Here is a 13,696-nt window from a genome sequence, read left to right as displayed (position 1 = left end):
TGATGGGAAAAGCAAAATAAGAGAAAAAAAAAAGAGAAAAGAAAACGATCCCGAGGTCAGTCGTCATCCGAAGTCCCTCTACAGAAGTCGTCATCAAAAGCCCGCCCAACCAAGTCGTCCTCCAAACCATTAAAACCGTGCCCCAGGATTAAAACCGTAACACCGAATTAAAACCGCGACCAGGATTAACCCCGAGAAAAACATTCGTGCTGGATTAAGCCTCTACACTCCTCCGTGCCTCTACCCCAGTGAACGGACAAGATTCTGATTCAAGATTCAACGGTACAGAACTGTCCATCGACAAGGTATTTATCAACCCGCGATTCGTTTGTAAACTCTCTCTCTCCGCGGCCTAGTATAGTTAAGAACAATAATATGCCGATAGTATTTAGTATCTCTGTATAGTATTTAGTTCGACTTAATTAAAATCGTTATTTATTTGTTACTATGGAGTCCGAGTAAGTTACTTCCGCGTCTCTCTCCTCACCTCTACTCCGAACCCAAGCGCTCACACGCTACCGCTCGCGAATCTCGTGACATAAAGTCGCGTTTTCCGAGTCCCTTAGAGACTCGGTGGTGTCATCCTGACAGGGCGCCGAAGAGGTGCCGACCCTACGGTCACACAAGCATGTTTTTGAAATTTTTCGATTATTATATTATTTGTTCATTTTTTTCCTATTAATTTTTTATTTCAACTTTTATTTTCTGTTTTATAGGATTTAGAACATTAGCAATGAGTACGAGTAGCGATCGTGATTAAAAATAGAAATTATTTAAGTGGTAACCAGGAAAGAAAACATGCTGTAAATTAAAAAAAAAAATTAAAAAGTTGTCGTACAGATAATCTTTTAAAATATTTTAAAACTGAACGATCTGTCTATAGCTAGCAATAGTGTAAAGAATAAAGATGAGTTACAAATTACGTACAAGGAAATTACTTTCAATATCGAAAGAAGATGGAGCTATGAATGATAAAGAAGGTCAAGGTGTTTTTCTTAGCGCAAACGAGATAACTAAAGAATTATCAACCATAATGGATCTTGTAACATGGCAATCACGCCGTTATGAGAATATCAGATTATTGTCAATTGAAAAAAGTATATTTTTCAAGTAACAAATTAAGATTTTTCCATAGATGAACTATGTAAAAAAATTTAATGTTTCTTATTACACAAAAGTATATATAAATGGAAAAATATATCGCAGAAACTGGCTTTTCCATTCAAAACTAAATGATCAGGTATTTTTTTATACTGTTATTTATGTCTTAACCAATTGTCAAGATCACCTTTAGCACTATTAGATGAAGGTGTTTCCGACTGGAAGCACGTTGGAACTCGCTCAAATAAACATAAATTATCGTTGCAGCACAGAAAATCGCTTAAAAATTTTATGGAGCTAAAAAACAGGTTGCAAAAAGAACAAACAATTGACGAATTTTACTAAAGACAATTCAGATATACGAAGTTTTTAAAAAGATTATATTTTGTATACAATATTTAGCTAAAAACGATGGTGCACTTCGTGGAACAAATCGGACAATTTTTACAAAAATGAATGATAAATTTTTAGGTTTAATTGAATTAATCTTAAAATTCAACGCAAAAATAGCAGAACATATATGACGTATCAAAGATAAAGAAACAAACGATCATTAATTAGATTGCTAAATTCAAAATAAAATAATTAGTCTGTTGGCAAACAAAGTTAAAAATTAAATAATAAAAACAAGTAAATATGCAGTACAGTTAAACTGTACTACCGATAAAAGTGGTATTAAACAACTAGCAGAAAAGCCCGGCGTTGCTCGGACAAAAGTAACGATAGCGAAGATTAATTAATTAATTAAGCCTGTTATATTACTGCTAATCTTACCAATTTTCACAGAATGCAAGAATTTGGTTACTCTATTTCCAGACTAATTGAAAAATTTTTAGATGGGTCTAAAAACATGTTCGATTTCTCGTCAAACTCTGCAAAAAAACCTCATCTGCTCCTGTAAATCTTGTACGTCTCTTTTTCTTAAAACACTGCCATTGCTAAAACTTACATTGTCAACACTTTCATTGTTACTAAATAGTTTTGTTAATAAAACTTCAATTCAATATGCCTTAATGCTCTTCCTATCTTCCGCGCGGGGAAATTTCAAAACATCCTTTATTAAAGTGCGTTCTCGTGACGTACCCTAACTGTGTACCAAATTTCAACTTTCAACGCCTAACCGTTTGGGCTCTGAGCCGATTATTATTATCAACCCGTCTCGATTATATATATATATATATATATATATACATATACATATATATATTGACTATCATTGTTAGAATTGTAAAAGTTCTTGACGAACAAGAACTAAACGAAGTTAAAATTAATTATTATTTTATTGGTTTTTTTCCTATGCCGAAAAGTACGGAATATGATTTATCAAAGAAATTATGTAAACAACTTAAAACTAAATATTTCTTTGAACGATTGCCGTGGACAAACTAATGAGAATGGGGCAAACATAGTAGGGAAAAGCAAAGGTGTGCAAGCAAGAATTTTCGAGAAAACCGACAGCATTTTTTGTGTTATGTTCTGCGTCCAATTTAAATGTAATAATAGTTGATATGTGTTTTTCGGTTACTATGGCTATGATATTTTTGGAACACTTTCGAGACTGTATACACTATTTTCCATGTCTGCTCACGGATGGGCTATTATAATGAAACATTTAACAAATTCAACTCTAAAACCATTATCAGATACACGTTGGGAATGCCGAATAAATTCAGCGAAGACAGTCAGATTTCATTAGGCAAAATTATAACAGCATTAGAAAAATTAAATTATGTAAGAGAGGATTCTAGCGTAAAAAATTAAACAGATTCCTTTCTTGCGCATGCAATTAATTTTGAATTTGTTTTATGTACAGTTATTTGGTATGAGTTATTATTGATAGTCAATACACTAAGTAAAACAGTACAAAAAGCTAATTGCGATATGAGTTTAGTAACTAAGCTTTTCAAAATGTTGATGGATTTTTTAAAAGATTTAAGATAGAATGGTTTTTTAAAATCTAACATGGAAACAAATAATATTTGTGAAAAAACTAATATTTCAAATAAATATCAACCGAAAGAATTAGAAAACGTAAACGTTTATATGATAATGAAGGAGCAAGAGCTTATGAATGTATAAATGAACCAGAAAGAAATTAGCAATAACAGATCAAGCTGAATCTTTATTACAAAAAAGATTTTAACAGATTGAAAACTTATTATTTTCGGTTTTCTTTGTATTATTTTACTATTACGAACAATGGAAGACAACCAACTTAAAAAGTTTTTCATGGATTTAGATTTGAAGTTCAGATAAGATAATAATCGCGATAAAAATGAAGCCGGTTTATATGAAAAAATTAAACTTTTTTCGATCTGTACTTATGGTGAAAATGCAACACCAGAACAGTGCTTGAATATGCTGAAAAATGTGCACGACTCTTCCAAATCTGGCCATTAGTTTAAGAATATTATTAACAATTCCAATTTACAGCATCGGCATAACGAAATTTTTCTAAATTAAAACTAAGTAAAAATTATTTACGAACAACAATGTCACAGGAACGATTAACAAATCTGAAACTTTTATCTATTGAGCACGAAATATGTGAAAAATTAAATTGCTATGAACCAATAATATAAAAAGGCCGTAAAATTAATATTTTATAAAATAGTGCGAAAGTTTCATTAAAAAATTAAGATAAAAATAAATAAAAACAAACATACATCGCACAGACTTAATAAAATACATATATATATTTGTAGACTATCTGTTTTTAATTTGTGCAATTCTGTTTAAATAAATTCTTGAAAAGTTAAAATTACTTATTTTACTTATTATTATTTTTTTTACTAATACTTAAGTTATTTTTAGAAAGGGCCTCGAAATTTCAAAAATACCCTAGGCGCGGCAAAAGTTAGGGGCGGCATTGTGAATGAAGCACTTACCGCATTCTTCAGAAGCTATTAGAAGGTTCTGCAAGACAATTGAAACCGAACGTCGTTCATCAGAACAACTCATCAGGAATTACAGTACCACAAAACATAACAGTTGCTAGGCGACTAATAGGAAGTTCAATTATGAAATGTTTAGTGAATATTTATGTATATTTCGGTATGAAATGGATTTTCAATTAGTTTATTATTAATGGATATTAATAAATTTAAATATCTGTACTTGAAATAAAGAACACTGTATGAAATGAACGATTTCCTCATAATTAATTAAAATTCATTTATACCAAATGAAATTTATTAGCCCTTTTAATATAAAAATATACTATAAAACGAAAATATAGTCTTACATAAAAGCAATAAAACCAGAAACATAATCTTAATGCGTTTGGAAATATTAAAACACCTGCAATTTTCTTTTTAATGTTATTTTTACTGAATCTGCTACTAGATTCATATAGGCTATTAGATAAAAATTATTTAAAAGAACAAATTTTCATTTTAAGATTAAGCGATATACAACTTAAGAACATAAGGGAAATAAGGCACAAATTCACAACAGAGACGTTGGCAGTTCACCACTAAAACTTTTCATTTCTGGTTACTCTGATTAGACTGTTTGATCCTAGAGAAATAACAGAAAGAGTGGTAAATTCGATTGTTTACTCTAACAAAAAAGACAATTGTTGGAAATGAATTTTCAAAGAAATGAAATCTGTTATTAATCTTCATCACTTAGTGTTAAAGCATCCCATATTACATAAAACATTGCGAGCAGCATAAATTTTGTCTGATATGAAAAAAATATGAGTAAGAAAATATTAATTTTTTTTATATCGGAAACAGGAAAACAAGTAAAACAATAGCGAAAATTTAGATTCAGTATATAGTTTATGTATGCAGCGCTAATAAAATTATTTATGACGATAATTTCTTATCACGTTGTAGTATAAAATGAGGAATATATTTTCGATATAACTGCGAGACAGATATAGTCATTTGTTTAACAATTGCAACCTCGCCGTTGTCATCGCGGGTTTTTCTTCGGGTTCAGAAGACCCTTCTTGAATTTCATCTGGAGCACAGATACTCTGACAGGTTCTTTCGGCGCATTAATTGTTCCCTGATATCTGGAAATCAATTAACTTAATAATTTGACTTTATTATCGTCGAATAAATCAGTGCTCTAAAGTAATTCTTCGATATTATTACCAATTTTTTTCATGTTTTTGATATGCTACAAGCAGTTCGAAAAAGACCAGAGCCATTTGTTCCTTCATTAGATTAATTTTCCTATTACTTTGACAGTTAATTGTTTTGCCTTGGCAAAACAATTATCTGGTTGGACAATGACGGTGCCAGTAGGACGGTGCCAGTAGGAGAAAAAATCCACCAAATTGATTAACCAAAATTTTTTTTAGTATTTAAAAAAACGTCTTTTTCACTTAAATTCCTGTTTATTTTTTATATTTTCGTAATTTATGAATAATCGCGAGGATATTTCCTCTTTGTAAATTATTGAAAATTTCGCACATATCTTTAACTTGATAGGATGTAGCTTCTTTCAATATTGCTCTTCGTTCAGGAGTAGTATAGGCTAAAATCGCCAGCATTTCATACTTTTTTTACATTCTTCATTTTATTTAATGTATATCCAATGACTCGAAATAACACGAAAAAATGAGACTACGAAGAGGACACTATATTATTCGTTCTGAGATAGATACACAGTTAATTAATTAACGGTGAACAACGCTGTCAACTGCGGGCGAAGAACGGTTCAATTGCCCTTTTTCCCCACTTTTCCTCCCGAACTCCCACATCCTCCAATAAATCTCTCGCCCGCGGGTACACAGCCTGATCGAGTTGTATCCACCATGTACATTCCCTAATTCCCCCTTTCGCTGTCAGTGGGCCTTCTCGTTGTCGCATCCCTCACAAATAATTATAACCTCACTTTAAGATTAGAATATCTTGATTAACTTTTCGTATTCAAGATAGATACCAAAATTATAGAAATTGATAGCACCCTATGAATAATGTTGTAGTAATAATAGTTATAGACTCAAAAGGGAAGCGCATCTCCACGACCAAAATAACAGACACGAGATCAGTATCGCGATAAGAACTAAACAAGTTACTGTGAAAGTGAAAGTAACTCTTTATCGTATGTGAAGTTGCGAAATGAAGACAATATCAAATAAATTTGTCAACAAGTGCATTAGGAAATTGATTTATTTTAACATTATTTAACTTCTTTAGTTGAAGGTAATGAATGTGAATTGGTGTCTAGTAGAGCATTTTATAACTAATACTAGTGAAATAGGTGTGGAAAATACCAATGTGCCTTGTTTATCGATTCTTATAAAAATTGGACAGAAATCCTTTATAACTTCTTTATAACAAAGCTCTCTAACCTTCTGGTCATTTCCGACGTATAACGAATATTCACAGCTCTGATGTGGCCTTTTATGTATCGAAATATCTGGTGAACAAACAGAAAACTGTGACATTTGGCAATCTTTATCTCCTTTGTCAATTTTTTTTTTATTTCAATTGTTTATGGTTACTAATCCCTTTGAATTATAATAATCTTTTTTATAATTCAAGAAAATGAAGTAAGTATTTCATATTCATTTCTAAATAATATCCATCTAAATTAATAATCCTTTTGTCTATCATACGTCGACTGTTCACGTTGTATAATCATGGCATTTAATCTTTAATTTGTTCTTTACTGGAACATCACACTTTTATTTTCTTTTATTCTTTTTTACTTTTGTAAGGAATATTTAATTTTTAAACATTGTAGTAAACACATATTTGATCATATTATTAAATACAGTAGTAAATTACTAAAAACTTTATTTATATTTTAAAATATTATAATTTTTTTCTGAATAAAATTCTATTTTTCTTATTTATTTATTTACAAATTCAGACAGCATAAGAGATAATAAACTATAGAGAATACTAAATAAAAATTAATTGTAAACGGAAAATGTTTTTTCAATCTATAAGGAAAATGAGAGTTCAGAGTATTTACTTTAAAAAATCGGAAATTTATATATAATAATCATAACTTAATGTTTTAAAGGTAATTTAAATAATTAAATGTATTATATTGATAATACAATATATACAAATTACTAATTTCGTTATATTACAAAAACTTTGAATTAATTCAATATTTATATATTTTTATTTATATAATAATAAAAATATATGTTACGTGTTATTTCGTGTTTGCGTGCATTATTTCCTTCTTGGCAAAACAAGAATTACAAGAAATACTGTCAACCTTGAAGATAAACAATTAAAAGAATACGACGTAGAATTCTGTTTGAAAAAATATACATATTTATAAATATTAAAATAATGTTTACCGTATTTAATTATATAATTAAATATGTGTTCAAAAAATTAAATATTGGTAACAAAACTAACGAAGATGAAAACATTTTCGAACTCATCAGCTGGATTTCAGAATTAATTCATTCTCAATTTCTGGAATATTTGATACATTTTAATATTTATTAGAAGTAAAGTTGAAAATACATTAAAACTAGTTTAAGAAAAACTGCTGACAAGTGAAAAGACGACAGATTTAAATTTTTTTCTATAATAACTCTTGTAAACAAGTAAACAATTAAACAAGTTTTGTCATACGTTTGCTGCTTGTGTGTTTTTCTAGAGTAGTAAGAAAGAAAGATTTATAACATTTTAATGCGTATTTTATAAAAAGTTTGTTGAATTTACTTTATTATTATAGAAAGCAGGATATAAAGATTTTATTTTAATTGGAATGTTTGAAATTTAAACAGATAGTATTGTGAAAAAGTATCATTGGCACTCATCCAATTTTACATATACTCATCACAGATGCTGATTGGTAACAAATGAATAAATATCGAATATTAAACACAATTTTACGCATTTTCTTTTCACATTGGTTTGGTAAGTATCGGGCAAATTATTATTTACTATCTAGTAAACCAAGTTAGATTTTGAGTATTATATAATAGAAATTCTCAGTTTATTTTCTTCAAATTTTCATTAATATTTTACCTTCAGTTTATAATTTTTAAATTGTAATTCACTTACCTAATGAATAAAATTTTTCCGTGTTTTGGACAGAACTCGTCGTGTGAAAATCCAGTCTTCACGAACTATTTTTCATTGAGTAATAATAAGTAAGACTTTTGTGCAGCACTTTATTTGGTAAGTATTATATAAATCAATTTTAACGAGTAATTTTATTTGTTAGTAACTAAATTTACTTTAATAATTACGATTTCATGATTTGATATTTGTTAATATTATAAATACAAAGAAGAAAATTTCCAGCATTTACCTGTAAATTCTACTGCATTACTAAACACTAATAAAGAGCAATTATTTTTTAAAAAATATATCATTTTCAAAGTAATAATCGAACGATTGTGTTAAATAGAGAACGGCTTTTTTAGGTATTGACGTGAAAAGTGTAAAAATATATTTTTTCAAAGTTTGTTTATGTTAGTAAAAAACATAAAAAAATGGTTATTTTTTAACATTTAAATCTTGCTCATATTGTTCACATTTTTCGACTTTCGTACATTTATGCTGACAAACAGCATTTAACGCATTTATCATGTTTATTTTTGTATTTTGTACAGCTTTTTTTCATTTTAGGTTTTTAGAAAATTCAATATATGTTACTTCTTTTAATGGCGCATATTCAATGATTCTTAATTTTAAATAACTAATTTTAATAAGTGAGCATCCTTTGTCAATAAAAAATGAAAGGTATTACAAAATTTTGTGCTTTTAATTGAATATGACTTCATTCGTAAATAGTTTCGATTTTTCGTAACCCTTTTTGATTAAATATAGCACATTTATGCTTACTACTTTCTGTATGTGAGTATTAAAAATATATATTATGTTTTTCTGAACTTTCAAATATAATCGATTTCTATTTTTATTATTTTCTAATCAAACACATATTTTTAAAATGTAAATATTTCCCTTAATTCTCTCTGGAATTTTCAATAAAGCTTATCAAACATATGCTTGAATCAATCTGAAATAACCGTCAAGATTATCGTCATTAGATAGTTGTCGCAATTGTTAAACACTTTAAAATTTCATTTGTCTTTTTTTTTTATTAAAATAAAATTTATCATACTTCGACTTTTATGAATTGGGTTTCAAACGTTGTTAATTCAAACAACTTCTTAAATACTTTTGATAATCACTACAGTGTATGTTTTTCACATTTACAAGGCCTTCATTTATAAAGTGTTTTACTCTGGCATTATTTACATGTGCTGCGACGATAAATTGACAGGAAAGAATTTATAAAAAAGATTTTGAATGCACACTACAATTAAAATTAATGTAAAGTAATAATAAATTAAACCACTAATAGGCCTATCTGTTTATAAAGTTTAAATAAAAAGATTTGCTCACTTAACTTATAACGGAATTGATGTCAAAGGAAGGTGATTAAGTACAAGGATAAGCTGATAAATAAAGCCCATTATGCCATGTAAACTTAATTAAAATTATCTTAACCAGCGTTTTTCTAAAAATTTACTTAGAATTTTGTTTGGATGTGTTTAGTTGACAAAAAACTATCAAGTTTAATCAAAATATTCTAATTTAAAAGATAGACAAATGATCTTGAATCTTACACACCCTCAACATTCGTAGCAAGTAAGTGGATGGTATAAATCTCTTTTTATTTTTGTTACTCCAAATTACCGCAGACTAATCGATAGTTTATAATTTGGATAGAAGTGGCTATAACTATTTTGCATTAACGCTAATGATGCGGTCAATGTATCCCACGTTTGGAAATACTGCTATGAGGTAACGGGCGACTCCCACTCCAGCAATTAAAGACAACATCCTCGTTTGGTGTATATATTTATATACATTTATATAATTGTATCTATTACGTATGCCATTCCGTCGCCATGGCAATGCGCATGCATAACTGTATTCTTTAAAATCAGTTTGTGCTGTTCCATTTTTCGAAGTTAATTTTCAAAATTAATTGCATAATCATTGTTCTACGCTTGCACAGGTTTGAATCTAACGGATTTTAAGCCTGATGAAGACCGAGAGTATGGTCGAAAACGTTTGTTTATTATTAAATTGATTACTACTGGACGTTAAAAGGTTTTGGAGTTTTAATTTATATATTTCCAGTACTCAAGTGAGAAGATTTTAGCTATAACTATATTTGAACATTCTATCTTTATACCTGACTCCTGTCTTGAAAAGCGTATATCTACATTAATACAACTGTCATTAATAAACAGCTTTAATTAATTAATGTAATATATTAGAATTAGCGTAAGCATTGAAATGTAAGTTTATTAATTTTCATTAAAATTTATACATTTTCATTATGTGGTATACATTTCTAGACTATATAGTCTATATACAATGGTGTCTCGTATAACGTACTTAATCCGTTCCAGATGCACGTCCGTTATACGAAACGCATTTTCTTATAGAAATACATGTTAAAACATAAAATTTGTTGCGCAGCATAAAATAACCGTACTGTACTGTAAAAAATGAAAATGGAGCAGTCACCAATTATGCCGGATTGTCAGATGTTGTGAAGAGGAGGTGGAGGAACACTTTCTTCACACATTCATACAGATACAGACTTTTTACACATTTGTGGCGTAGTAAACACTAGTATTGTGTTTTATTCCAAAGACACATGGCAAATTTTCCATCAAATCCCTTTATTAGTTGAGTTGAAAAGTGTAACCAAAAGTTGACTGAAGAGGGGCAAAGCCCGAAACGAGTACAAAACAATGTACCGTATCAACTTAACTAATAAAAGGATTTGATGGAAAATTTGCCATGTGTCTTTGGAATAAAACACAATACTAGTGTTTACTACGAACAAATATAAAACAGGACACGGGTTCAAAAAAAAATTTATTTACACATTGTAGCAGGTCTATTTTTATTGTATTTTTAATCAGAGACAGATTCAGGAGAGGCTACCGGAGCTTGCAGGGTCAACTCCTCTTGTTCCATCCTTTGTTATTTGGCAGCTGGCTTCCTGAAAAACATGTCCAAGGTGGTCTGTTTCTCTCACTTTTTCAACACCTTCGGAAATGACAAGCAAGGCTGTCATTGATCCTGTTGTCTTCAGCTCTGTTTGGATAATGAGTGTAAGTTAACTCCTGAACCTCTCCCCATTTCACAAGGAAGTTTTTGTCAACTTTCACTCCTTTTGATGATTTCTTGCATTGTTTCAATTGAAATCACCTTTCTGTTTTTATAGAAGCCATGATTTGCACAACACTTGAATAAATGTAAATACCCTGTACTGAGGTGATGTACGTAATAGACAAAGAAGCAAGCCAAATCTTAATTATGAAAGTAGCAGATTGTCATTGGCAACGGCAAAAGAGTGGAAACATCATACGCACTTATTTTCAGAAAGTCCGATGTTCGCCTCACGTAACTGCCGAACGGAAAGTCCGTTGTTCGCTGCCAGTCCGTTGCTCGCTGCCAGTCCGTTGCTCGAGGAGTACGTTATACGAGGCACCACTGTATATATTTTTTTTCAATCGTATACATATATAAAATTTTTTATGTAATAATATATAGTAACACCAAACTACGGTGTTTACTAAACTGTATTTTTCTGAACATAAATTATTACAAATTTGGCAATTTGTTTTAGAAATTGTTGGTTGTAAACCTGCTAATGAGGTATCAGCAAGTTTAAAAAACAGTAATATTGTGTAAAAGGTGTACAGGACAAAAATACGGAATGTTTTTTCTGATTATTTTTATTAAATTTGCAAAACCAGGTAATCGGTATAGTAAGTCTTATAATTAAAATAAGTCCTAATAGACATTTTACGTAATAAACTCTATGATAAGGACAAAAATATTATAATTTAAAACTCTTAAAAATCTTATTTCAACTCATGTCAATAACGAAGAATTATACTTTAGAGAATACGTTTTAAATAATATATCAATGTTCACAAAGTAAACATTTTCTATTAATTTATATTTATTGTAAATGTAATTTCTCGTCAGTAGTAAAACGCTTCTATTCCCACTTCCTCGGTGATTTACTTACAACTAAATTAAACACCAAAACACATGCTAAGCTTACTACAATTTAATTAACATTCAAACGCTTTCAGCCTATTCTAACAAGCGTTCCTCAGGAAATTATCGTTCTACAGATTCGATCTCTTCGTTTGTGGAACGATAATTTTCTGAGAATGGCTTATAAGAATAGGCTGAAAACGTTTGAATAATAATTGCAGTAAGCTCAGCATGTGTTCTGGTGTGTAAAAGTCTACATTCGTATACTATGTATGCTTGAATTAGGAATATGCAAATGTAATAAATGAAGGCTTTACCTAACACATTTTAACGTTAATTTATTGCTAATAAATTTATAAATGAATTAAGTATTGTGATACCTAACATTTTAAAATAAATCCTATATAACTTTTAAAGTTTATTTAATTATTATTTGACAGGAATTAGTCTAATATAAACTAATTTTATTCAACTGTTTGACTTATTTTTAGCATTTTGACGTTATTCAAGAATGAAAAATTACAACAGAACGATTCCAGTAGAACCTCTGTTTTTCGAAACAGTTTTCACTGCTGGTGCTGTGAGAAATTTCTTTTGCACTTACTGGCATTATTCCATTTACATATCCATCTTCTATATACTGGCCATCAAGATCCTTCAGCGTTACATGAAAGATCGACCTCCTTATAACTTCAATCGTGCGTTCACAATATGGAACGGGATTTTGGCTGTTTACAGTATTTGCAGCTCAATTCGGTTAATTCCAATTTTGTTCGAACAATTTAAACACTTTACTTTTTACGAAATACTTTGTAACAAGAGTATTGTAGATAACACATCACCGCTTCTGTTTTGGGCTACACTGTTTGCGTTTTCGAAAGTTTGGGAATTGGGAGATACAATAATGATAATACTTCATAAAAGAAAATTGATGTTTCTTCACTGTTATCATCATCCTACTATGTTGATTATGTCATGGTATGCTTCTTACAAACGATCGACCTATTTAATGATGATTGTCTACACTAATCTCTATGTACACTCATTGATGTATACCTATTTTACTGTAAAATGCATGAGTATTAAAATTTCTTCAACAATTGCCATGTTTATTACTGCAACTCAAGTTACTCAAATGTGGTTTGCATTATTGCTTACGTGTTGGATGTATTGGTTGCTTTTAAATGAACAACCGTGTGACACTTCTTTTGAGATTTTAAAATTTGTCTTTGTTGTAGCGCTGTCATATCTGTATCTGTTTACCCAATTGTTTTATAAATCTTATATTTGCAGATCTAAGGTATATGAAAAAAAAGATAAAACACAGTAGTACGTCGTTTCATGAATAATTGATTTATTCAAGAAATTATTAATATAATGCATAATAAATAATAATTGGTATTATGTATAGATAAATAATAGTGATACTTTTATCGCTTTTATTCTAATATAAATATTAAAAATTTACTACACAAATATCTTATACGAAAGTAGTCCCAGAAGTACCCGACCTAACAAAGAAAACACAAAAAATTTGGTAAAACATATCTTTATTTTTCAACATAGTCTCCTTTTACCTCGATACACTTTTTCCAGCAATGTTCAATAGCTTCGAT

At 29.5% G+C, this 13,696-nt stretch overlaps 1 protein-coding gene across 1 annotated transcript; it reads left to right on the top strand.

The window, feature by feature from the left end:
• Nucleotides 1-8,134: 8,134 nt before the first annotated feature.
• On the top strand, nt 8,135-13,410 carry LOC111615533 (putative fatty acid elongation protein 4). The gene is made up of 2 exons (XM_023356940.1): nt 8,135-8,216; nt 12,572-13,410. The coding sequence occupies exon 2, from the start codon at nt 12,592-12,594 to the stop codon at nt 13,408-13,410; it is 819 nt and encodes a 272-aa protein (XP_023212708.1). The 5' UTR covers nt 8,135-8,216; nt 12,572-12,591.
• The last annotated feature ends 286 nt before the right edge of the window (nt 13,411-13,696 follow it).

This window comes from Centruroides sculpturatus, unplaced genomic scaffold (genome assembly GCF_000671375.1).
Source record: "Centruroides sculpturatus isolate CEXI.00-Female unplaced genomic scaffold, Cexi_2.0 scaffold161, whole genome shotgun sequence".
NCBI lineage: Eukaryota > Metazoa > Arthropoda > Arachnida > Scorpiones > Buthidae > Centruroides > Centruroides sculpturatus.
Note: the sequence above shows the minus strand (reverse complement) of the source record. Positions and strands in the feature narration are given on the sequence as shown.

Bases quoted from the DNA above. Each gene is read 5' to 3' on its own strand.
- LOC111615533 (XM_023356940.1), top strand. From the start codon at position 12,592: ATGAAAAATTACAACAGAACGATTCCAGTAGAACCTCTGTTTTTCGAA.